Source organism: Dendrobates tinctorius, unplaced genomic scaffold, assembly GCF_039654945.1.
Source record: "Dendrobates tinctorius isolate UK_male_01 unplaced genomic scaffold, ASM3965494v1 ptg000129l, whole genome shotgun sequence".
Taxonomy (NCBI): Eukaryota; Metazoa; Chordata; class Amphibia; order Anura; family Dendrobatidae; genus Dendrobates; species Dendrobates tinctorius.
The window spans coordinates 24,857,412-24,885,408 of record NW_027361797.1 but is presented as its reverse complement, the minus strand read 5'-3'; the positions used below and the strand labels follow the sequence as shown (position 1 = coordinate 24,885,408).

The 27,997-nt window shown below is 42.8% G+C and overlaps 1 protein-coding gene across 2 annotated transcripts in view; it reads right to left on the bottom strand.

Annotated features, from left to right (window-relative positions):
* Window positions 1-1,265: 1,265 nt before the first annotated feature.
* Window positions 1,266-27,997, bottom strand: part of PARN (poly(A)-specific ribonuclease) — a 185,762-nt gene continuing 159,030 nt past the window's right edge. Inside the window, exons 22-24 of one of the 2 annotated variants that reach the window (XM_073542882.1) lie at window positions 12,906-13,092; window positions 4,076-4,215; window positions 1,266-1,812 (exon numbers count right to left, since the gene is read on the bottom strand). In XM_073542882.1, coding sequence (XP_073398983.1) covers window positions 1,760-1,812; window positions 4,076-4,215; window positions 12,906-13,092 — 380 coding nt within the window. In that variant the 3' untranslated portion in view covers window positions 1,266-1,759. The remainder of the gene's footprint in view (window positions 1,813-4,075; window positions 4,216-12,905; window positions 13,093-27,997) is intronic. The other variant, XM_073542883.1, reaches the window with a different exon arrangement.

Sequence of the window (27,997 nt, the reverse complement as noted above, 5' to 3'; positions counted from 1 at the left end):
ACATGATATGCCATAAAAATTCAATAACTGTACAAGATTAAGAAATCAAATTAAATAAATCAAGGAGACGCCAAAATAGTTTCTACAAAGGAATTTTTTAATTTGATATTTCGGAAATAAAACTAGGCACTTTTATTTCCAGGATACAAAAATTTAAATAGTTCTGAAATAAATAGACTATTGCAGATCTATACAGCTGGTTCCATTTGCATGTTTTAATTATATATTTCCCCCCCCCAAAAAAAATGTTTTTTTCTTTATTTTTATTTGTTTTTTTTTTTTTTAACAAAAATTATACAAAGCAAATACTTGTTTGAATTGAATTACCACATCCACATTTTTCCTCAACAGTTTTGTACCTCACATGTTCTCTTAGACAAATTAAGTGTAAACTAAATATATAATATTAAAACACAGAATACGAACAAGAAAAATCACATTCTGTCCAGGAAGAAGTTTTTTCCCAAAATGTAGAGAAAACAATAAGAAAAAAAAAAAAACCTGTGTAGAGGTCATAGATAACATACACCTACATTAATTCCTACAAAAAAAAAATCTGATTATTCTTGTAAAAATGTCAATTTGTCCTTCAGCTGTAGTTCTTCACGATCCGAGACAAACTGGTTGCTTTTGACCCTCTGCGCAACCTGTCTTCGAGGACTCCGCATGTCGCACAATGCTTACAATAAAAATTTGAAAATCTGCTAAGCAGTCCTCCATCTCCAACATTACTAATCAGATTTTTTTTTCTTAAAGTATGTTTAAAAAAAAAAAAAAAAAATCTAACCGTGAGGATTATCACATGGCATAAGTTATGTGTTGTACATATACAATACTTAGGTGATTTTAATAAATACACATTAAAAAGATGGAAAATACAGTCCATGTGCACAACCCTTGTGATATTTGGTGACAAAAACGCTCACTTAAGAATACAGGTACGATAGGGAAAAACCATACATTCACATCACACAAACACATCACAATAAAAACATGTATGAGGAGAGTAATAATGTATAATAGATATTGATGAGCGAAGATGCTGGGATAAGGTGTTATCTGACCGTGCTCCGGTGATAAGCGAGTCTTCGGCATGCTCAAATCATTTGTTCGACTCCCCGCGGCTACATGTCTCACGGATGTCCGACAGGCCCAACACATGTAGGGATTGCCTAACAGGCATTCCCTACATGTGTTGGGCCTGTTGGACATCCGTGAGACATGCTGCCGCGGGGACTCGAACATATTATTCGAGCAAGTCGAAGACTCACTTATCACCAGAGCATAGTCAGGTAACACCTTATCCCAGCACCTTCGCTCATCACTAATAAATATTATTCAATAGAATATCTGAATTACTTGCTATAAAACTTCAGATGAAAGGTCCCTTTGGAGATTGCATAGCAAAGGCCACAGTATACATTACTATTACAAAGTTCCATCAATGAAGAATTAAATCTTGTAAATTTACTTTAAGTTATAAAACTGCCAGCAGAGCTTTTTGCTTTATGAAGATGTTTGATGAAAAGAGTATGCACGACCTTGAAAATAGAAATTTTATGGTCACATTTCATTTTTAGGCCAATAGAGTTGTGCTTTGCAGTTGTTCCAAAAAAAAAAGAAAAAAGAAGGGGGAGGAAGGGCTGTAGTCACTGGATGGTAATTCAGTATGACCGGCATACGCATCCAAATCATGTCCAAGCGAGACGTAAAATATATGGCTTTCAAAGCTGGTATCACAGATGAGTGGCCATTGCGTCTACCAAGCGTGCACCAGCTCAAATTCTTCGCAGGAGACGCGGTTACTGCATTCTGGCAAATTGAGAGAGAGAGAGAGAGAGAGAGAGAGAGAGAGAGAGAGAGAGAGAGAAAAAAAAAGTGTAATTAATTCACAGATTCAATTCATTGTAGTAAACGTGGTTCAAAAGCAAAAAAAAATAAAATAAAATAAAAATACAAAAATAAAAAACATCCCTCCTCCAAAAAAAGGAAAAACAAAAAAAAAAAAACAAAACCCCAGACTACAGGTAGGGAAAACAGCATAAAATATCTCCAACTTAAAACTTTTCCATTCTGCTTTAATTTTACAGGATTATTATAGTAGAAGCAAGTGCCTCCTCTCAAAGTCAATAATGGTGGATGTTCTGTAGTCCCAATGGTCGTCAACAGGGAGATTGAATGCAGCTACAAAGTGATGCCCTATAGTGACTGAAGCAGTAAAAATTTGGCCAATGACAAAACTCAGAAGACTACTTAACCCCTTCACCCCTGGACGATTTTTGTTCTTTTTTCCCCCCCCAAAAGCCATAACTTTTTTATTTCCCATCAATATGGCCGTATGAGGGCTTGTTTTTTTTGCGGGACAAGTTGTACTTTTGAATGGCACCATTCATTCTACCACATAATGTCCTGGAAAACAGGGAAAAAAAAATTCTAAGTTCGGTGAAATTGCAAAGGAAAAAAAAAAGTGCAATTCCACATTTTTTTTTTTTTTAATCTACCATGTTCGCTATATGGTAAAACTGACCCAGACAACAAGATATGGCCTTACCAAAAACCCTGTGATGACAAATGCACATATAGCAGGATGCAGCTGGCCTCCACTAATAGAGGCAAGGGGCAGCTCAGGTGCAAACTACTGATAAAAACCACCACCCCACACCTGAGGCTGTGTGCACACGCTGTGGATTTTGCTGCGGTTCCGCAGCGGTTTTGGCCGCTGCGGACCCGCAGCAGTTTTTGCTGCGGTGTACAGTACCATGATTCCCTATGGGAATCAAAAACCGCAGTGCAGACGGTGCGGAATTTTCCGCGTGGATTATCTGTGGTTTTCAATCCGCAGAAAGAAATGACATGTCAATTCTTTCTGCGGATTCTCCTGCGGTTTGCCATCTCCTCCATTGAGGAGATGAAAAACCGCAGGGCAAAACTGCAGAGCAATCCGCAGGTAAAACCGCAGGTCTTTTGACCTGCGGTTTCACCTGCGGATTTTACAAAATCCGCGCGGATGAATCCGCACATAATCCGCAGCGTGTGCACACAGCCTAACAAGCCATGGTGGGGTTGGCTGCCTAGCAGGAAAAATGCACATAAAACTGACCCAGCAATACGATTCTCCAGGTCATTAAGAGTATGCAGATACCTAATATGTATAGTTATTTTTTAAAAATATATTTTTAAGTGCTGAAAAATATTTGGAAATTTGTACAAATTTTTTTTTTTGCTTTTAATCGACATTTTCTGATGTGGGCAGGTATGAGGGCTTAATTTTTTAAACCCTGAGCATTTTTATTGATACCAATTTGGGGTTCACATGCAATGTTTTTATCACCTCTTAAATTCTGGTCTTTTGAATTTTATTTTCGTTACCAATCAGATTAATTTATTTTAGATTTTGATAGATTTGGTATTGTTGCATTCAGAAATTTACAATGTGTATTTTTTATTTTTAATGGTTTTAATTTTCAATGGTGCAAAAGAGGGTTGATTTGAACATTTTTTCCCCCCTTTTCACTGTATTTATTTAATATTCCCCTTAGGGGTGTTGAAGCTGCGATCTGATCACTTGTGCTATACATCGCAGAAATCATGATGTATGAACGTCAGTTACGGGCTGGCATTTACATGAGGAGCGTAACGACAGGCAGAGATTGACAGTGAAATCTAACAGCTTCACCCGCGTCCGTTAAATGCTCATAATGGTCGATTAAAGCTGTCCTGTGCCAGGAAGGATGCAGGCTCAGAGTGCTTGCTCCACAAAGGCAGAGACATGACATTTGACACAGGCGATTCTCCTAAAATTAGAATATCAAAAAACCATAATCATCAACAGAAAAACACTTGAAATAGATCACTCTGTTTGTAATGACTCTCTATAATATAGGAGTTTCACTTTTTGTATTGAAGAACTGAAATAAGTTAACTTTTTGATGATATTCTAATTTTGTGAGAAGCACTTGTGTAATTCTACGTAAGTCATGAAGAGGTTAAACAAACTCATGATACAGAGTAAAGAAAAAAAAATTAAAATGCAGGGAAATTTCTATGAAAACGTTTTATAGGAACAGTATCTTACCTGCTTGGTCAGTGTCGGCGTTCTGCTTGCTACTATTTGCTGGCTCTGAAGTTGCGGGGCTGGGAGCTTCTTCTAATCGCTGGCCTTGTGAATCTTCCAGATTGAGAGAGGCAGGTTCTTCCACGACAGAATTGATCAATCTGTTCAATTTAAATGTTTAAATCAAGACTGGGAACGTGCGGAGATAAAAACTGAAAAATGGAGAGGCAGACAGAGGGGCAAGAGGAGTGGAACGTTTCACTTTTTCTCTTCCCCTCACCTGCCTCAGCCCATTGTCCAGTAGTGGACCACCGCTTTAAGCATGAACAGATTAATTCTTCTCTAAAACGGTTCTATCATATAACAGATATTTCACACTAAAGTCAAGTTTCTTAAAAAGGTTGTTCCACCATGAATGTTTATAATACAGTTGATTTAAGATTGGGAAAAAACACGGGTATTACATACTTGGTAATGTGTTTTTTCATGAGACATGACGGCACCACGAGAGAGGGGATCCGCCCAATGAGGAAAGGAAACCTTCAAGATAAAAGGGGCGGCTCCTCTCTCCGCATCAGTTGTTTTACAGACCACAAGAGGAACGCCGCAGGTTAGTGTACATATAAATAATACATCCTTTACACTACTAAATTTCTGACACCCAAGGGAGTGTATAATGCTAGTAATGCACCCAACTAATGAGGTGATCAATAAGGGTGCCGTCAGGTCTCATGAAAAAACACATTACCAGGTATGTAATACCCGTGTTTTTCCATTCTACATGACGGCACCACAACAGAGTTACAGAGATTTGTATTCTCTTAGGGAGGGATCACTGCTTGTAACACTCTTCTCCCAAATATGAGATCAGAGGTAGCAAATAGGTCTAACCTATAATGTCTGACAAAGTGAAACAGAGTGGACCAAGTGGCCGCTTTACTGAATTGGTAAATGGGAGCGTCTGCTCTCTCCGTCCAGGAAGTCGTTACGGCCCTCGTGGAGTGGGCTTTTAGGCCTTCTGGAATAGCCCTGCCTGCACTGTTATCTGCTGGCATAATGACCTTTCTCACTCATCTAGCTATAGTTTGTCTAGAGAATTTTAAGGCCCCTCCTTGCCCCTTGGAATGAGACAAATAATGCCCCCTGTTTTCTCCAAGGTCCTGTTACCTCCAAATACTGCAGGCGACATCTCCTCATATCTAGGCCATGAAGCCTCTCCTCCTTCTGGTCATTAGGGTCAGGACAAAAGAGATGGTAAGATTATCTCCCGAGTCCTATGGAATTTTGATATCACCTTGAGAAGGTATGCTGGATCTAATTTTTAACACAACTCTATCATCTATGGCCCGAGTGTAGGGAGGGTCTTGTTGATAATGCGAGTAACTTCTCAACCTACTGGCCGACGCGACCGCCTTTAATAAGGCTGTTTAATGTTAGAATCCCTATCTAATGTGTTTTTAAATGGCTCCAAAGGACTGTCAAAGATGGCAGGACTAAATTTGGATCCCAAGGAGGAGGAGTAGAGGACGGATAGTCAGCTCTAGTACACGCCTGGATAAACCTGGCTACCCAACTATTGTTTGTCAGGTCGCAGCTGAATAAGGCTGCCAGGGCTGAGACGTGTACTTTGAGGGTACTGACAGTTATCCCCAATCCTAAACCTTTCTGCTGAAAATTCCAGTATTGCCACTATCGGGACTTTCCCTTCCAGTATCGGGCCTGAGGTAGATAAGAATTTTCATATAACCTCCTACAAAAAATTTTTTGTAGTCACTGGTTTTCAGCTACTGAGTTAGGTGGATATTAACGCTACTGAGAATCCCTTTTCCTCTAGTAGTGACCTTATAAATTTCAGGCTGTCAACTGCAGCCCAGATCTCTGATGGACCCTGTGTTAGAGGGTCCTAGACCTCTGTCACTGACATTACTCTCAGCCAATAGAACCATGGCCTAATCGGCCAAAAAAAGGGCTATCAAAATCACTCTGGCTCTGTCCTCCCTGATCTTCCTCAGAACCGCTGGTATGAGGCATATTGGAGGGAAGGCATACAGGAGACCTGATGTCCACTCTATCCAGAAGGAGTATACTGACGATGGTCTGTCCGCTGGACTTAGGGAGCAGAATTTCTGAACCTTCCAGTTGACATTTTTGAAGCAGAGAGATCTATACTGGGATTTTCCCGCATGTGTCCTAGCCGTTGAAAAACGGATTCTTTTTGGTACTATTTTCCTTGCCTCAAGTGGTTTCTGCTCAGAGTCTGCCTTCAGGTTGTCTGTACCTCGGATATGCAGGGCCGATAATGAGAGGGACTGGTGTTCTGCCAGAGTCATGGTCCGGCCTCAAGCTGTTTAGCGGAGGCCCTTTGACAAGAGCAGTCACCTTCAGCCTGAAAGGGCCGGTGATTATCTGCCTCAAGGACTGAAAACGGGTGTCTCCCTGGTGGTTTACCTATGCAACCACTGCTTAGTTGTCCTGATAGGACTCTCACGTGGTGTCCATTTTAAGCGTGGTAACAATTCCTCTGGCGCTTTTTCGATTGTTAGAAGTTCTCAATCGTTCGAGGATAGATTCTTTTCCTCCTGGGCCCAGGGATCCTGTAGCCATAATGTGTCTAGGTGGGCTCCCCACCGCCAAGGACTAGTGTCCGTTGTGACCACCTTGGAGGCAGTGTGTGTGTGCCGGGTACTCCCCTCGGAGAGGACCATCTGTAACCACCACCTGAGTGACTGGAGTACAGAGTCCGGAAGGGTGAGCTTTTGCTCTAACCTTCCCTGCAGTTCCCTGTTGTTCTGCAACACACACCTTTACAGTTCCTTTTTATGGAACTGGGCCCATTTCACCGTTGGTATGCAGGAGGTGAGGGACCCCAACACCAACATGGTCCACCACAGAGCTATCTCTGGCTTTTTTATCTCCCTTGTCTTCCTCTGGGAGGTGATGCTCCTGCTCTACTGAGTTCATTGTTAACCTCAAAAATTTCTAGATCATTGCTGGTTCCAGTTAGGATTTTTTTTTTTTTTTTTTTGAGGTCCAGCTGCCATCCTAACATCTATAGTGTTTTCATCACTAATCTGACTTGATCTTGACAGTAAGGGAGATTTCTTCCCCATTATCAAGAAGTTGTCCCGATAGGGTATCATCAGAGCATCTTTCCTTCTGGATGTGCGCTGTGATTTCTGCGATTAGCCTTGTGACAACTTGAGGGCTATCACTACTGCACAGGGCAGGGCCCTGTATTGGAAGTGACAGTACTGAGACCCATCTGGACTGTCACTGAGACGTATATGGCCTTATTGCCGGATCTGGTGATAAGTGTTCATGAGATCTCGGAACTGTTATATAACATTCGAGGAAGGAGGAATTCTAATGCTCCTTATCATCTCCACTGGGATTATCAGATACCTATTGAGGTCTTTTCAGAATTATAATTGACCTCCAGGAACTTATCTGGGCTTCTATCAAAATCTTTTCCAGGACATGTTTGTCTAGGAGTGAAGTTGTTTCCCCTTTCAGACTGTCTTTCTTTGAGAGGATTGCATATGTCTTCTTGGAAGCCAGTGGTGGAATCTTAACTCTAGACCTGATCCCACAATTTGCCGGATCCAGGTGTTAGACTAGAACCTCTCCCAAGCTGGGAGGAAGTGCACCTGAGAATGACTGTCAGGGTTTTTTGGTGTCTTTGGAGGGTTTGCTAAAATAGAAGCCTCTCCCACCTATGGATCTTTTGTCAGAGCTGTTTCTGTCTCGATCCTTATATTGCCATCTCCTGGATCTCCGGCCCTTCCGAAAGGAGCGCCGAAAGAGGTCTGAAGATGGCTGTCTTTTGTGAAAATTTTCTTTTTTGTTGTCGGTTTTCCCTCATACGTCATCTAATGTCTGACCAAAATAGGAAATTTCCTTCACACGGTAAAGGGCAGAGTTACATCTTTGCCTGCGTGTTCCCCGGCCAGCATTTAAGCCACCCTGCACAGCGTCCTACATTAGCTAAAGTTCTTTGTGCTCGCGGGCTGGTCTCCCCTTCCGGTCCCAGCCCAGCCTCAAGCTGCATTGTGGACGCCACCTGACGTATGCAGTCACGCTCAGCCTAGAATGGCCGGTGGCCTAATTTGCTGCATAGCCTTGCTGAATCCTGCTGAAGTTTCAGCTAGGAACACTGCCGCTGCTCTTATGGCTGGTATTGCCTCTAGGATAGTCTCCCTGGGGATTCTTTGCTCGAGCTGATCTTCTAGGTTATTGATCCATATCTTAAGGGATCTAACCACACCAGTGGCGGTGATGGCCAGTCTAAGTGTTTCAGCTGAGGTCTCCCAGGCTGGTTTAAGACAATTATCTGTCTTTCTATCACAGGTTCTTTTGGGGAACCTAAATCCTTTAAGGGGCAGGGAAGACTTTCTGGCGATCTTTGATATCGCTACATCAATTTCGAAGCCTCCTCCCAGGATGAGGATGCCTCTTCATCAAAAGGGTACCTCCTTTACAGGGAACTGATTATGGGACTTCCCCTCTGGTTTTTCCCATTCCCCTTTTAATGAGCCATTGCCAAAAATAGGGAAGACTTACATTTTTCCTCATAGCAAGCTTGTCGAACATAAGTTCTATGGCTTTTGAATCTACCAGCCCCACGGTAGGTCAGACTGCTTTAATAAGCTTGTCCGTACTGTATCCTCTACTAGGAACGTACCTTTCTCATCTGAGCTACCTTCTCAGTAGCGAGATTTAACAGAGCTCTCCTATGGTCTTCCTGAGAGACCAATGAGGGGCTGGTCTATCCCTTGCTTTGCTATCCATTTTTTTTTTACTGCAAAGCCCTTACTGATTGTAGATTTCTGACAATCAGGGATCTCCAGCTCTCAGCAGAGCGGGTGTCTCATCCTATACTGTTCTAACAGTACAGGGCTGACACAACCCCTTATTCCTAAGGGACTTTTCTTTTTTTTACATAAGGAATATTCCTTATTCCTAGCATTTAATTTACCTTTTTTAGGGACCTCCAATGCTCTACCCCGCCAATGTATGTAAGAAGAGGGGAGAGAGGAGACGAGAGAGAAAGAGAACAGACATTATCGTACTGGACTTTCTCGAAGCTCACTCACCACTCAGACGTTTCACAAGACGGGTACCGGATCTGGAGGCTGACTGGTCTGTACACATGACTCCCATCGGGACTGTGGACCCCTCCTTGTTAACACCATGACGATCCTCCCGTACACTGTCCGAGCGACTTCCACTGTAGTTATGGCACGTCTGGCTCCTCTTATCTGAGCGAGACCGCGACTCCTGCACCTCCTGGGCGGTTGTAAGTGCTCTGGCAAAAAAGGCTCTCAATCTTAACAAGTTAGCTGCTGCCGCTTTCAGATGAGAACAGTCACATTCAACCTAGAATGGTTGGTGACCCCTGCCAGCACTTATGACAGCATTACCCCATTTTTTTTTTTTTTTTTTCTCTAACCAACTGATCACCTGGTTGATCCTGCACCTGCCGGTCACCTGCACTCCCTGGGTGTTATCCACATGCACACTACATCCGACTTGTTTGCACCCCCAGTAACCACTACTGGTGTGTGCTGATCTCCTCCCCGTGCATACCCTGGAGCGTGCCAGCCTTTCCCCCGGGTGCACGCTCCCTTTCTACACTAGGGGAGTCTTTCTGGCCAGTTCCTGGTGCGTGTCTGTCCTGCCATTGTCAGGCGCGTCACTTCAGGTGCGCTCCCGGCGTTCTTCTGACGCCCGGCCGCCATGACACCCGGCACCGCCGCCCCCTCCCTACCTGAACCTGCCCGGAGGGGGCGATAACGCTGCACCACCCCTGGCTACCAAGACGCCCAGTCACCTCCACCTCCTCCATACCTGTGCTGGATTTTACCTGGAGGGAGCAATCACACCACTGGCCACCACTGATTATTGCAGGTACTGCTTCTTCTTTATGGCCCAAATGGTGACCGGCATCCTGGGCTCAACAGGGAGGGATTCTGAGAGGGTCCTCCGAGGAGTCTTACCTCTGCCCAGGCACCGATGTGCCTCACGGGCTGCATGGCCACCACACGTCAACAGGGAGAGAGCACAAAAGTGGCCTCCGTGGACTCCTATGGGGTATGTCGGCATCTGGGAGGGTACACCCAATGTGGTCTCCAAGGCATCAAACTTCACCCGGGCAATTGCCTCACGGGCTGTGGCCATGCACTCGCTCGGGGGGGCATAGGAATATATGGCCCCCGAGGCGACTACCAGTACCTGGTGACGGGTGTAGCAGACCGGTGCCTGCCAGTAATCACCCGACCCAGGCATCCTCTTCTTTCTTCTAGAATCTTCAAGAGGTTTTCATCTTGAGGGTTCCCCATCGAGGACAGGAAACCAACTGATGCGGAGAGAGGAGCCGCCCCTTTTATCTTGAAGATTTCCTGTCCTCATCGGGGGGGATCCCCTCTCTCGTGGTGCCGTCATGTAGAATGGAAAAAAATAAATTTTTACTCAACTAGAAGTTTCTTTGACTCAATATCTCAACACGGGTCTGTTAACAAGCGTGAGCAGGCTCGGACACATAACTAGTCTTGAGCGAACTTGATCGGACAAGGCGTTATCCGATCATGCTCAGGTGCTAACTGAGTATGTTCGTGTGTACTCGAATAATAAGTACGAGTCCCTGCGGCTGCATGTCTCGCGGATGTTTGACAGCCGCAACACAGAGATTGCCTGTTTGACAGTTGAAACACATTCAGGGATTACCTAACAAACATCCGCGAGACATGCAGCCGCGGGGACTAGAACATATTTTTCGAGCACGCCGAAGACACTCCGTTAGAACCCGAGCATGCTCAGATAACACCTTATCCATGCACATTTGCTCATCACTAAATATAAATCAGATAATTGGACACTATTCACAGAGAAACATCAAGATGAGAAGTCTGTTCTAGTAAACAGAGGATCCCACACCTGGGTTGTCAAACCGTAAAAATTTTGCACTTTTTTTCCCCGTTTGTACAAAATAAATAAAAGTTGCGTCCCTTTTTTTAAGCTACAGAAACTCAGATTCTTATGAGTATAATTATCCTTTTATAGTTCACCGTGAATGCAGAGAATGTCTTCCTATCAGAATTATGCTCTGTATGCATGTATGACTTAGGATTTTATTGGTTTACTATAGTTCGAGTCCGTAAATAAAAGTTGGCTGTATGATTTTTTTCCAAAAACTGTCCTGATAAAATAAAAAAATAAAGTCGACAACCCTATCCCAGACATCATTAGACGTGGACTGGCAGGATTCATCGGGAAACCTTGTCCTCATCTCTAAACTATACGGGGGGCGGAGAGAAGAGGGAGAATTTTTGAGGTCTCCATAATCCACATGCATGACATGAAACACAATAAGAAGGGAATTAAAATTATCAAGGGATGCATGGGAACAATCCGAAAAAGAAAAACTGGTAAAGCATCTCTCAGCTCTGGTTAATAAAAGGGGGTACTAATAGTGGATATAAAAGAAGAAAAGGTCAGGTGGTGAATTGCAAAATATTTCTTTTTTTTTTTTCCAGATCTACCAATAGACAAGATACTTTCTGTAAGGGAAACCACAACACACTGGCATGGTGTCGCTTTTCACAAACCCCATACTGTAGAAAAAGCTATAAATTGCAGTAATCTTGAGGAATCAATTAGGAGGAGAATTGCTCCAAAAGCTCTATCTAAGGAAAAATGGAGCGCAGCAACACAAGTCACATTTTAGACCATGGACTATTCGGGTAATGCACAGTCCACAGATGAGCCGGGTTTTTAAAGGAGAGACCCTTTTTTATTACCTTAAAATGCACCAGCCTTAAACATGTATTTCTAAAACTAGCCAACCCCTTTAAACAAAACTAAAAACTTTCAGCTATTGTGCAAGTGCAGCACTGATCAGAACAGCATGGAGTCAGATTTAGGACTCAATATTCTCTTTTTCTCTTCGTTATCCACTTAATGCAAATTTATCTTTACAGTTGCACATCTGCCCGCCAGATGTTTTATTTAAAGATATACTGTTCTGTTACATAGGATGAATGTTATTCCCAGTATGGCTTGTAAGTACTTCGAGGGATAGATTAAAAAGGGAGTAAAATGATTTATGGTTTCTCTAAACGTCCAAAACGCTTGGCTTTGTCCTGCTGTATTAATTTTTTTTTTTTTACCTTTTATCGGCTTAATCTGAGCACTATCTTATCTAAAGTTTTGGGAGGTATTTAAAGACGTTGCAAAAAAGAGTAAAAAAAAAAAAAAGTCCAAAATCGTTCGCAATTACATGCAAGTATGGTAGCCGTATGTACAAGTTAAAGAGAACCTCCTACAGGGACGGCAAACTAATTAAATCGGCGGGTGGGGTAGTAAAAAGAAAGATGCGACCTTTTTGGTCACAAATGGGTATTTCGTCACTAAACTTCACATCCTTGTAAATGAGGATGCCGGTGAACATGGAACCATTCCTGGCTAGTGAATGTATCCTCTGCATTTTTTTTTAGCATTACCCCAAGTGTTTATTGATGTATCTTCTGCAGATGTGGTGACACAGAAGACATGTCACAGTATATGCAGACGATCAATGCATTAGTTGGAAGATCATTTAAAAAAAAAAAAGCTAATTTTTGTTTTCTTCCTGTTAAATTGTGAGGGTAAGACCCCTCAAATTTGGAGTAGAACCCTCTTCAGTTTTTCATTCCATGGTGAAAAACGTCACGCGCCCCAACAACTGGTGGGGGAGGGCTGGCCGTAACACATTAGTATGGTTACGTTCTTCAGGTTTTTTTTTTTTGTTTTTTTTTCTTCTTTGTTGGAGTGCTCATATTAAAAATGTGCACAACCTAAGAACTAGAACGTTCACCTGCATGAATGATATCTTGAGTTCTGGGGAACATACGTGAATTGCGTTTTTTGCCTTTTCCTCTCAAAATCCATCCATCCATCGTCTGTTCGTTTCCTTTTCGTTAGGCCTTGTCTGTCTTTTTTCGCAACGTACTCAGCATAGGTTTGGACACAATAGCTTTCTGCAAATCTGCTGATGTTCACTGCTGCAAGGGAAAAGAAAGGGTTATGTTTAAAATTACAAGGGAAGAAAATTCGGGTTATGTGAAGAAACACAAGAAAAAAAAATTCTTAAAAATTAAAATGCTTTGGTCACACAAAAACATACAGAAGATTCGGCCTTGCCGTGAGGGCGAGGAACCATTGCATTTGGAAGACTCCAGTCCCAGTGAACCTTTTTACACTCCGGCATATAAACATGTCAGACACGAGGAAATGGAAGCTACGGTACATACAAAACTTCAAGGCAATTTTCAATGGAGAGTACAAATGAATATTCGACATATTAACAGCTTAAAAAAGATGATCAATGAAAGAAAGATGTACTGCAATATGCATCATACAATTATATCAAGGTGTTGTCCATGCTTGCGGTAAAGGTCTACAAACACTAAATGACTGCTCACTGCAAAATCGTGAATTCATGCGGGGCGCACACCGTCACAATTACCCTGGTGCGCTCGGGCGGTTGTGTGACATGCTGACTAGTCTCATCCAGCTTTCTCAATTCTTCTATTGAGAGAAGCCAAATAAGTCTAGTCGGCAAGTGACAGAGAGTAAGAAAATTGCCAACAGTGGTCAGGTGAACGCCATCTCGCACTCGGAAATCGCAACGGCGCACCCAACACCTGCTGTCACAAGTCGGCAGTCTACAACCACAAAATGACTGAAGACTTTTGTTCAAGGCCTTGACAATCCCTTCACAGAATTAACCTTGGGTAGATCTAGAGATTATTTCTTGGGTTAAAATATCTTAGTCGGTCTATATTCCTGATTTACAGAGAAAGAACAGTTACAAATATGGAACAGAGGACACAAAGCTGAGAAAATGTCACCCTGGCCATAAGCAGTGCATACTGTATAAAGCCGAAATCAATTGTACTTGAAGACATTATTCTTAATGCAAAAGTATATGAAGAGGACCAAAATCTTGATAATGTATAAATTGCATAAGATGAGCCAATAGAATTTTTATGTTACAATCTAAGTTTGTATGCTTTTTGGGATTTTTTTGCGGCCAAAAATGGTTGAGAAGGAAGTACCTCCGAGATGACAATATTAGAATGTCCCCAATATTACCATTTAATTGGCGTCATTGCATTGGATGATTGGAGTTGATGCACACAACTTCATGAGAATATGCTCTTTGCCTTAAGGGTATATGCGTCATACATGCGGCACATTGTCCAATTAAAGGCACTTGCAGATTACATTAACTGTATTGTGGATAATATTTGCCAAAATCTGACCCACAGGCTATACAGAAAATGCACAGCATAAGTTAACTAGCGCTGCAGCATCGATATCAACAAATTAATTTGTACTGCGTTAAATTAACAGTATTTTGCTGCTGTGACTTTTCCCCCTTTTGCAATTTGTACAGAAGGTAACGCCCCATGTTGAGGTCTGTGACCAGCTACGGTACCCCACACACAGTGCTGCTGGCTGACCGCCATCTCTCCCAGACTTCTTCATATATATGAACATTTACTTCGGCCAAATATTCATGCGTTTTCAAAGGGAAGAGTGGCATAACATGTGGTGATCGCCTGAGGAAGAAATGTGTGAACTTCGAAATGTGTCGATAATAAAACCACAATCTATACAGTCTGTATCCTGGATCTTATTACCACCCAACAGCAATGCGGAAAATGTACAAATTTCTCCTGTGTCCACTATACATTAGATTGTTCTCCAATTCCACCTTTAGTCCAATTCAAACGTGTATGGGGGGGGTCTTAAAAGGTATGTCCAAACTTCGCAACTGTATCCAATAATAAAGGCAGTAAAAGTTGACCGGGACTAAACTATTGCCGATTTATCCATGGGATAGGTCATCAATATGAGATCAGTATTGGAGGGTCAGGTGTTACATAGGCCACACGCAAGATTAGTTGACATCTGCTCCAGTAATGGCCTGAACCACCCTGACACACTGTCCCTCGGAACCACCCCCACCTACAGCAACATTACAGTTGGGGTTCAAGAACTGGAAGATACCTCACAGATGGACATCTTGACTAAAATAAATTTTGCATTTCAGAACATATTTAAAAAGTAGAACCTCAAGGCCACAAGCCTCTTCCTGCACCTTAATCTTTAATCTTTTCTGCCATTAGGATAACACTTACGTTTTTTGGCCTAACTGAACAAGGTTTCTTGGCAAAGTCTTCGTCATCTCTCAAAAGAATGTCAAACAAAGCTTTCTTTTAATGAGCAACCATCAATCCACTACATACCTTCCACATTGCTCACTGGTGTAAACAGATTATATATATTTATTTTTTTAAGATTTTTTTATGTCTTTACATAAACCACCAGGGTTACTTTGCAGTTGCGCCAGTAAACATTGGTGTGGAACCTAAGTGAATTTCCAGTATACAGAAGGTGGTGCTTTACAGGTTTTTTGCACACTAGATATACAGGTGGTTAGACTACTGGAAAATTATGCCACAGCATCAACAAGAGTGGACGAAAGGTCTTTATGACCCTCATTTAGTTATCGTTATAGGAAAAAGCAACGCATATTTGCCAAACGGCCTTTCTTTTGATCAAAAATCACAAGAGCCATAACGAGAAAAGGGGCAGTATTTATCCAAACCCCACCAAAAAGGGCTTAAATATCTCATTCCTGGCTGAAACATTGGCAAGTGTGCAAATTGAGAGACAGGACTGAAAACATTTTGGCATAGACTGAAAAGCAATTTAGCCAGAATTCTGATATAAAGTTGCTTTGAAAAGCTACAAACTTTTACCGAGTTTTTACAAAAACTTTGCCTTGAAAATACCAAAAAGTTGCATTTTTATTTTGAAAATTGAATGGGAACAGACACGAAACGCGTAAATAAAAACTACTAAAAGCACAACTACCAGCGTGGAACTACTTTGTCTATACAGAAGTGGTCAGCTCAATTTCTACCTCCTTACCACTCTACAATCTGCAAGTGTGACTGCAGCAACTTACCAGACTGCATGCATGCAACCCAAATTAGAGGAGCACCCACTGTCAGTTCCCTAATTTACTGGCATCCTTCCATACTACCCTATGTGCACTTGTCTCCCTCTCTTTGCAGGTTTTCACAGCTCTGCCAAACTGGGTGGAGCTGGGACAGGGCGCCATAACTGGTCTAATTTATGCCAACCTGAGTCACTAAGGCCAAAAATCTTACAGCAGTCAGGGACTAGCAAAAGATTCCTGGCGTGGCACACGGTGCCACACTTAACTTGACTCACTCTCTTGATCCAGCTTACTGGATCAAGAGAGTGAGTCAAGTTAAGTGTGGCACCGTGTGCCACGCCAGGAATCTTGGTTCGTTTGGACTGGGTTTGGACTGGGTTCATTCTTGACTCTGCTTAATTTAAATGGCACCTCTACAATTGACTCGCTTAAGGAATTAAAGCCCTGATTCACCAGAACTGGCAATTTTCTAGCCAGTCTTCGTAAGGAGTCTTGTAGGACGCTTCTAATTCATTAAGAGTTGCACGCGTCTTAACGCGTGCAACTCTTAATGAATTAGAAGCGTCCTACAAGACTCCTTACGAAGACTGGCTAGAAAATTGTCAGTTCTGGTGAATCAGGGCTTTAATTCCTTAAGCGAGTCAATTGTAGAGGTGCCATTTAAATTAAGCAGAGTCAAGAACGAACCCAGTCATGACCCAACTTGACTATACTCACTTCAAAACAAAAGCTTTAGTGACCACTTTTTCAGAACTCACCTTATTGGTGGTCATCCAGATTTCCTCGAAGCAGGCATGACCATGGAACAATTTGCCAGAAGAGTAGAAAGATCAAAATTGTCTTTATTTTAAAAGGGGCGAAGAAGCTTTAAAAATATATTCATATAGATACGGTATACACAAAAGGTAGAGACTGAACCAATTCTATAATTCTGTTAAAATGATCCTCTTTTAGGATTTCTATAGGAACGGAATGGACTTTGCACACCATTAAGAAAGTTAATCAAAGCACAAAGGCAAAATTGCCAGGATTTCAAGCATATGCCTTATATCTAACTTATTGCAAGACAAAAGAGATCAATGTTATGCGAGAAAGTAGGTGGCTTTCATGCCTTAACCAACACAGAATAATACTTAGACGAAAAAGTTCTTTTTATTGCCTGCCTTCATACAGCAACAATTTACCAACATTCCTTCAAGTCCCAGCAGCTTTGCAGCTTTCAGACTTTAATCTGCAAGCCAAGCTCTGGCTTTAAGCCATCTGGAGAACGGATGAATCAGCAAAATGAATTGGCTGTCAACTAGAGTCCTCTGCAGTTTCCAACCAACAGTCTGGAATAAAAAAACACTCACAGAAAGAAAAAGGGTATTGTCCCTGGACTTTAACATGTCCGCGCACAGAGTACCATCAGCAGCAGGGTTTGAAAAAGAGCATTTAAGCTACAAAAGCACAAGAGGCCCAAACAGTGAACGCTAAACCCATTGTAAAATTTGGCCGGCTACTGAAAATTAAGTAAAGGCCTGGGGAGACACTGACCAGCTAAGTGTGCAGGTATTAAAACACAAAAGTCTATGTGGAAAACTTGCGTGGATGCATGAAGAGGAGCCTTAACTGCAACATTTGCCGTGTGTGGTAGTGAGCGGTAGATGCCACTTTGCAGAACTTCAGAGGAAAGCAAGCCAAATTCACCTTAAAAAGGGGTTGTCCACTCCTTAGGACAACCCCTTTTCAATCATGATGTTCCTCTCCCCCAAATAGATATACTTGGCCTTTGGTGTTGGCGCCTTTCCAGCACTGCCTCTCGCGTGACTGACTGGGTGACATTCACCCAATCACCGGCCTCTTCACACTCCCACCCTTCAGACGTTACTGACATCTGGAGGAAGGCAGAGCGTAGCTGCTCGCTCATTTCCTCTTGACGTCTGGTTTGTCCAAGGTAGGGTAGAGCAAACCAGACGCTGATTAGCCACAGGGATCACATGACATAGCAATGTCACACACGTCCCGGAAGAGACAGTGCCGACACCGCTGTAATAAGAGTATAGCTGTTATTTTACTTTGAGGAAACAGTAATTAAGAACAAGTTGTCCAGGTAGTGAAAAACCTCTCTAAGGCGGACATCTGGGCATGGAAAAAATTATGTATATATACACTTTTTTTTTTTTTAAAGTTTGTGATGTGCCATGTTAACCACCCTGTAACGGTGTTTACCTTTTCCTTCGTAGGGGTTGTAGGACTTTGATATCAGCATCTACTGTAGCTTTGTATAATGCAGCAGAGAAAGGAAACTGAAAGTTAAAGGGGTTGTTTGGTCACAGCATATTTAGGTCAACCTTAGGATAGGTCATCAACACGAGTTGTGGAGGACACCACCCAACACTCAATCCGATCAGATGTTATTTACTATGGTGGCTGCAATCATTAGCTCTGTTCAATGTGTAGCAGTCGGTGACAGGTAATGCAGAACACATCTTATTCTTTCAACAGCTAAATCGGTGGGAGTGCAGCAGATCAGACCCCCACCGATCTCAATCTGCATAGCTCATCAATATGCTGTAACCGTACAAATGCTTTTAATATTGTGCTATTGTAATAGAGTACCATAATTGATATACCTGTATGACCCCTGAAAACGCAGAATTTTGAAATCTCCCACCAATTTCTAGGTATGAATCATGTCACCAATCCTTCCACTTTTCCAAAATCTATAAAAATTAGCTGGAGGTGTGCAAGTAGCATGAGGAAAGCCAGAAATATCAAAGCTTCTGTAGGTGTAAGTTTATGTGAGAGTTTATTAGAACGCTAAACATTCATTACCAAATTAAAACGAGCGAGAAAATGCTCCAATAAAATTTTTATCCCATATATAAAAATTATAACATGACTAGACAATGCACAAATTGCTGAGGAATCGGTTTCTACATTGTCATGGAGTCGGCAGCTTTATATATGGCAGCTACTTTGCAGCACAAGGACACAAAATAAAAAAAAAAAAAAAAAAGGCTGTAGGCGTTAATTATCATGACGCTACAAAGAAATACAACTATTTAATAGAGGAACTCCCGTTGCCGCTTTTGTTAAAAGAAAAAATTCACCTTAGGCCGATTGTGGCTGTTTGGTCCACGGCCAAGAGGTGGCTGGAAGGGAAGAGAGCCAAATTCTTGTCACTCAACCATATTAGTGCTGCATTATCACACCTGTGCACCCTAGAAGGTGACTCATCTGTTCCTATGAGCCAAGGAGTGGCAGCTCCGCTCCCCCTCCCAGTGCCCCCTTATTAACTCATTAGCAAGGAAATGCTATCCCCGCAGACGAGGCTGCACATAGATATGCATTAGGAAGAACTATTAACAATGAAGCTCCACATCATAACTTCCCTTGATGTGTAACAGTCACAAGAACTGAAATAAAAACAAGGAGTCTACAGTTACGGAGACTTTACCTAAAGCTCCATTTAGTAAATTGAAACTGCAATGTTGGCCTTGTGCACACAGTCATGTTATAGCTCAGTGATTCCATCGTATTGGGCCTCCGCTCAGACATTCAAAGGTTCTTTTTCATTCTAATTCTGTAATTCATGGAATACGCCATTAGATCCCACAGGTACCAAGCTTTTCTCTTCTTAATGCATAGCAACCTACAAGGGCTGTCCGGTCCATGTGGACTACGCCGTGTCATGTATATGGATAGGATTTACACAGTATAACCACTCAAGCCATAGTAACAAATAAATAAAAATGGGGCATGAAAGCAAATCAACCCCAGGTTGCACGACCATGCTCTTAGATGAAATCAGGGTTGCTCATATATTTCCCTATAAAATGTTGGAGTCGACTTGCAGGCAAAACCATAGAGCCGTTTTTAAACATTCACTTTTTGCCCAATTTATCGGCTCTTTGATAGTGTAGTGGGTGGCCCGACTCCATTTTTAGAATGTGTAAAACTTTGTTCTGCCAAGCAAAATGACCAAATGATAAAGTGAAGGCTGGTAGTGCAATAAGAGACTGCGCTGCTGTGGTAGAATTCAAGATATCTTTATTGCCAACGCGTTTCCTGAGCCAGTCCCAGACATGCCCTGATTAAGTGAGCAGGGACTGGCTCAGGAAACGCGTTGGCAATAAAGAGATCTTGAATTCTACCACAGCAGCGCAGTCTCTTATTGCACTACCAGCCTTCTCTTTGTACCAAGTCCTTGGACCTCGTGCAGACTGCTGCAGCTGTTTTATGCTATTATAGGCGTTGTGACTCTCACAACCCTATCAGGTGAGCCTAACACTTGCTGTGCACTCATCTACTTTCCATACAGACCTACGCACTGGAAGCACCCTGTCTCCCCCTTTTCTTTTCAAATGATAAAGTGAGACACTCCAGCAAAAATAGAACAACAAAAGAATAGGCATAACTCGGTAGGCAGGAGTCGGTAAGCCAAACCTTCGACTCCTCAATTTCCATGACACTGACTCCACAGCCCTGGATGGGAAGTACCCCCCCCCCTCCCTTAAGCTTGACTTTTTCCATACTTTTTCATTAAATTATTTTTTTCTGAAGTGTATTAATATTTAACACCTTTACTCTGCCAAGCCCATTTTCACTTTCATGACCAGGCCAAATTTTACAATTCTGGCCAGTGCCACTTTATGTGGAAATAGCTCTGGAACGCTTCAATGGATCCCACGACACTTTTGCAAAAACTAGGTTTTTGCATCGTCATATTTAGGTCGCTATAAATTTTCCAAATTTTGGCAGACAGTCATGTGAATGCTTGTTTTTGCGGAGCAAGTTGACATATTGGTACCATTTTCGGGCACGTAACATTTTTTGATTGCCTTCTATTCCGATTTTTGGGAGGCAGAATGAACAAAAAACAGCAATTCAGGAATTGTTTTTTTTTTTATGCCGTTCTATGTGTGGCAAAACTGATAAAGCAGCATCATTCTTCGGGTCATTATTAATTCAGCAATACCAAATTTATATATTTTTTAATGTTTTGGCACTTTTGCACAAACTTTTAGAGAAAAAACTTTTGCATCGCTTTATTCTGAAAGTTATAACTTCTTTTTCCACTGAGTGCCAAGTGTCAGCTGTGAAATCAGATGATCACCCAGCGGAGATCGTGCACGTACAGCTTCTGTGAGCGCAAAATTGTCATGACTTATCCATATGTCCAAGGTCGGTAAGCAGTTACCGACCTGGATGTATGGATACGTCAAAGGTGGTGAAGGGGTTAAAATTCACCAACTAGCATTGAAGAGTTATTCTCCACTGAAATATACTTCGACGGGAACTTGTCACCAGGTTTTTGCTACTTCATCTGACAGCAGCATAATATAGGGGCAGGGACGCTGACTCCAACGATGTGTCACTTATTGGGGATTATTGCTTCATTTTTGATAAAAAAAATAAATAAATAAATCACTGTTCTCTGATGCAAATATACTAATTCTCTGAAAGTAGAGTTGCTTATAACCCCATCCAAGCCACTGATTGGCAGCTTTCTGTGTACACTACATAGGCAAGAAGCTGCCAATCAGTGGTAGAGGCGGGGTTAAACTAAGATCATACATAATATTGGTTTCCTAGTCCTCTAGTGATAAAATCACTTAGGAGATTATAAAAACTTCAAAAAGCAGCTCAGTATGTGAGACAGTGCTGGAATCAGGACCTGTCTCTACATTATACTGCTCTCAAATTAGGGAGCAGATTTTTCTTTTAACTAGAAATGGCAGGTTTCAGTGTTCGTACTGATGCAATAGAAATGCAAGCAAGCCCAACACATCAATTTCACAAAACCTTTCCCAAGAAGGTTATTGGAGCCCTATACAAATAAATTTGTATTCTATCTAGGTACAATGAATGCAACATCTAATGAATCAAGCAAAGTGATCACTAATCTGCACACGGTTACAAGTCAGGTTTCCTAAACTATTTCTAAGAAATATTCTAGACAGCTATTACAGGGTATTCTGTGAAACGAACCAAGTGCTCTTTCACTTCGAGAAAATTGAGATCAAATGTTATATCTGTACTTTTAAGCCAAAATCAAAAGGGCACCAGAGAATTTATACTTCATAATCAGCTATTAGTTTATAATACACCGTCCTGCTTCTGAACCTGGGTTTGGCCAAAAAGGAGCCCACCAGGTCCCCATTAAGTTCCACCATTACCTGTTACGATTCTATTCAAGCATGAAGTGTTTCAAAACTCACATCAGCGTCAAAAAAATGGTTTGGACTTCTCATACTGCAGAGCAGTTTTTACACATCTGACCTATACACTGAGAATTTTACTTGCGCACCCATGAAGCCTAAGTGTTGTGTAGCCAACAGAACCAACCATCCCGCCACTACACGCATGGTAATCCAGCCTCAGGTGCTGGGAATCGCACCCTTTTGGCATGATTGACTCCTCCATGAGTGTCCCCCTGCATTATCTTCAGTCTGTGAGGATCTTAGGCATGTGCTCAATGCAATGGAAGGTGCTATAGCATATTGCCACATCGTGGTCTAGTGCCTTCGATCATCTAACCATCCCCTGGTGTGCTGGCCCCAGCTGCCAAATTATACCCAACCAGCTCCCACAATCCCTCTCTCCTGACCCTGTAGTGTGGCCTATATATGTAGTAGTTGCTAAGGGGAAGCACGCAGTGTGGGGTACAGCACGCAAGCATCCCATAAGCAAAGCATCACAGAAGATAAGCATCCAGCAAAACGGCAGTTATACATGGCAGTTAGTCAGGGCAGGAGTCAGGTAACCCACACTTTGCCTTCCCCTTTAACCATGTGCATTATTTGTATCATCCTGTGTTCCCTTGCCATCCACATTCATCACCCTATCCCCCCTCCATCACGACTCATACACATCAGCCCCTCTATACTTCCTTCTCCCATGTACAGCTCCCACACACTCCTCACCTTCCTGAGAAACCTCAGCACATCTTGCCCAAACACATCGCAGAAAAAAACTACTTACAATTCCAACAACTATTGGCTCTTTATCTTCCTTCTCCTACTGATTTCAGGGGACCATCTCCCCCAACCCTGGTCCACCATCCCCCAACCTCAACCCTTACCCTACCTCATATCGAAACCACAATAATCTGATTAACATTACTTGCACTCCCTCATCTCAATCTTTTAATTGTGCCCTCTGGAATCCACGGTCTGCTTGTAACAAGCTTCCTTTCCTACACAACTACTTTCTGAACAACTCTCTTAATCTGTTGGCCCTCACTGAAACCTGGATTCAGGATTCTGACACTGTCTCTCCTGCTGCCATTTCCTACGGTGGCTTACAATTCTCTCACTCCCAGAGACCCACAAACAGACCTGGTGGTGGAGTTGGCATACTCCTGTCCCCACAATGCACTTTCCAGGTCATCCCCCCAGTCCCATCACTCTTATTCCCTTCTTTTGGAGGTCCACACCATCAGGCTCTTCCGTCCCCTCTCCCTCAGGGTAGCGGTCATATACCGGCCCCCAGGCTCACCCACCCACTTCCTTGACCACTTTTCAGCCTGGCTGCCACACTTCATGTCCTCAGAACTACCAACCCTCATCCTGGGAGACTTCAACATCCCCATTAACAGCCCTAATTCCACATCTGCATCCCAGCTTCTATCACTAAACACCTCTCTAGGCCTCCCACAGCTTTCAACCTCTGAGACACATAAGGACGGTAACACCCTTGATCTGGTCTTCTGCCGGCTCTGTTCAATCTCCCACCTAAACAACTCACCGCTTCCACTCTCTGACCACAACATTCTCTCCTTCACGCTCACAAATCCTCACCCACCCCAGCTCATTCCTACCTACCACACAGTCAGAAATCTACAAGCTATTAACCCTCAGACACTTTCAGATTCCCTACACTCATCTCTGTCCCCAATCTCCTCTCTTTCCCGTCCTAATCTGGCTGTTCATCACTACAATGACACTCTTAGAAGCACCCTTGACCAAGTAGCTCCCCTCACTCTCAGTACCTCCAAACACAGAGTAAAACAGCCCTGGCTCACATCGCAAACTCAACTTCTCCAGCGATGCTCCAGGAGTGCTGAACGCCTATGGAGAAAAACCAGCACACCAGAAGACTTCATACACTTCAAATTTATGTTAAGAACCTATAACGCTGCCCTTCACCTTGCCAAACAGACCTACTTCACCACCCTGATCTCCTCACTAGCCAACCACCCCAAGAAACTTTTTGACACTTTTCACTCCCTCCTCAGGCCAAAAGCACAAGCCCCTATCACAGACATTTGTGCTGATGACCTGGCCTCCCACTTTACAGAAAAAATAGATAATATCCGTCAAGAAATCTGCTCCCAACCACCAAGTGCTGTGACTCCCATCCCTTCCTGCATCTCCCCTGGCTCACTCTCCACATTTGATCCCATCACAGAAGAAGAAGTCTCCAGACTCCTCTCTTCTTCTCGTCCGACTACATGCACTACCGACCCCATTCCCTCACATCTCCTCCAGTCTCTCTCTCCAGTCGTCACAACCCACCTAACTACAATCTTTAATCTCTCCCTCTCCTCGGGCATTTTCCCATCCTCCTTCAAACACGCCATCGTTACTCCATTACTAAAGAAACCTGCTCTTGACCCATCCTGCACAAACAACTACAGACCAGTCTCCAATCTCCCCTTCATCTCTAAACTTTTGGAACGGCTAGTTTACTCCCGCCTTACCTGTTACCTCTCCATTCACTCCCTTCTAGACCCTTCACAGTCCGGCTTCCGCCCCCTACATTCGACTGAAACTGCACTCATCAAAGTGACCAATGACCTTCTGACAGCAAAACGTAACAGTGACCACTCTCTGCTCATTCTTCTTGACCTATCTGCAGCTTTCGATACTGTTGACCACCATCTCCTACTCTCTAGGCTCCAGTCACTAGGCATTAAGGACACTGCACTCTCCTGGTTCTCTTCCTATCTCTCTGACCGCTCCTTCAGTGTTTTGTTCTCTGGCTCCTCGTCATCTCCTCTTCCTCTTGCTGTCGGGGTACCTCAGGGCTCAGTCCTTGGCCCCCTTCTTTTCTCTCTCTACACGGCCCCAATTGGACAGACCATCAGCAGATTTGGCTTTCAGTACCATCTTTATGCTGATGACACACAACTATACACGTCTTCCCCCGACCTTACCCCCGCTGTACTACAGAACGCCAGTGACTGTCTGTCCGCAGTCTCCAATATCATGTCCGCTCTCTATCTGAAACTCAACCTCTCCAAAACTGAACAACTTCTGCTCCCGCAGTCTACTAACCTCCCTAAATCTGACATTTCCCTCTCCGTGGGTGGTACCACAACACCACCCCGGCAGCAGGCGCGCTGTCTGGGTGTTATGTTTGACACCAATCTCTCCTTCACATTCCATATACAGTCCCTTGCCCGCTCTTGCCTCTTACACCTAAAAGAACATCTCTAGAATCTGCCCTTTTCTCACTATGGAAACAACAAAAACCCTCACTGTTGCATTGATCCACTCTCGCCTGGATTACTGCAATGCTCTATTAATTGGCCTCCCCGTCACTCGACTATCCCCTCTCCAGTCCATACTTAATGCAGCGGCCAGGATCGTCCATCTGGGTAATCGGTACTCGGACGCGTCCGCTCTTCGCCAGTCCTTACATTGGCTGCCCATTCATTATAGGATCCAATTCAAAGTACTTGTTCTCACCCACAAAGCTCTCCACAGTGCGGCACCCCCTTACATCTCTTCTCTCATTTCTGTCTATCGGCCTAGCCGATCGCTGCGCTCTGCAAACGACTTTCGACTAACCTCTGCACTAATCCGTACCTCCCACTCCCGACTCCAAGACTTCTCCCGTGCTGCTCCTATCCTCTGGAATGCTCTACCCCAAGAAATCAGGACTATCCACAATTTGCATAGTTTTAGGCGCTCCCTCAAAACACACCTGTTCAGAGCGGCCTATCACATTCACTAATCAAAGTCATTCTCTGTGTAAGTGTGCGTGTGTAGCCCATTCACTATCTCCATCCATCCTTCACTCCCGCAAGATGGCTGGACCTTCATTGTAAATACACCATTGTAAATACACACCTGTACTCTGTATCTCCCTCACCTCATTGTAGATTGTAAGCTCTCACGAGCAGGGTCGTCTTATTTCGTCTTATTTTGCTTTAATTATTGTATTGTTAGCGTTGTTACTTATGACTTGTGTTTTGAAACTGTTAAACTGTAAAGCGCTGCGGAATATGTTGGCGCTATATAAATTATTATTATTATTATTATTAATGCAGCTAAAGTGGGAACGATGAAGAGGACATCAATCACACCAATTGGGCGTGACTACAGCCCCTGAGCGATGGCTAATTAGCCCCTATGTTTGGCAATCTCGGGAGATTTTGAAAATAACCATGCAGAAACTGATGTAATGCAAACAGACATTTGCGGCACTTTTGGGGGCTTTGGACAACTCAACAGGTACTTATTGAATATATGGAAGCAACCTACCGAAGAACGCTGTACTGCGAGACTGTCGAATAAGAAATTGAATCTGAAATTTAAAAATGGGACATGCCAATAATTTACAGTTCGGCATAGTGTATGGCACATGAATATACATACTGAATGTAGTTTGTACAATAGGCACGAGGTCTTCAATAGGTGTATGTATATTTTTGGAGACATTGGTAAATAGAGCAGATGACTGAAAATGGTACAAGTTTGTTCTCCCTTAAAAAAAAAAAAAAAAAAAAAAAAAAAAAGCGTGCCAAATAGCTCTTCTTGGGAGGATCCTCAGATCTGTGCTGTGACTGGTCACCTGCTTTGTACCCTGTTGTTCCCTTCTCCCAACAGGAGTCTAAAAGGCCTACTGAGACAGGCCGACCACACATCTATGTGCATAAAATGACTTGCAGGTTTGTCAGTCTACAAGGTTTTGTGGACTGGCATCGTCTACTATGTGGGACTATATGAAGACTGGTGATCACTTTTGTCCTTCCCATTCACTACAACTACATAGAAAAGGCTATTTTTCAATAGATCTCCTACAGAACCATATGAGGACATATCCTCAGTCTTGCAGCACACAAGCGTACTTTATAGCAGTCGTTTGCTCCCACACCGCTATTTGAAGCATGTATAATCATATGCTGGGTGATGAGCAAAAGGCATTTCAGCCAGTCATTGCAGCTAGTATTGCCTTTACCATGACTCCCATGCCCGAAATAAGTAAACCTGATAATGACCATGGCTGATATAACCTTTACAATAACTGCGATTTCCAATAAGTAATTAAAAAAAAAACAGGAAGAAAAACCCCACAGTCACATGGCATCGGAGCCCACATCTGCATTCCTTGCACTCCCATATACACATTTTTACCCATACATTAAAAACAAACATTTTACAGTTCACGATTAAACAGAGCATTAACAAGAAAAAAAAAAGCAAAGCTTTGAATTAAGAGTTAAAACTGCTGCAACAAAGGCGTCTCCGGCATGTAAAGTGGCTGCACCCTCCAGAAACGGTAATTTACTGCATTGTTTAATGTCAGACACAAGCTTTTTAGTTTTTAGAAGTGTCTTTGGTGCGTCTAAGACAACAGGCATGCATAATCCTACTCTCATGCCCCCTTGTGAACTAAAGCTGATGTAAAAAAAATAAATAAATAAAAACACAGACATTAACACCACCAGCAAATAAAAATGATGTTTTCCTTCTAACGGGTCTGGGGATATAAAAACAGTAATTTGTAATGCAGCCTTCTTTATTTTTTAACTTAAACCATTTTTTTTTTCATTTATTTTGCCCACTGTGCCTCCTGCAATGATTTACAAAGACCTTTGGGTGTCAAATGTATTAATACATTCAGATTTCCCCTAAAACTTAGGCTAGTAACAGAGGTAATTCAGCCACTTGACTGTATGGCAGAGCAGACTGGGTCTCCTGGGATCCAACAGTTCT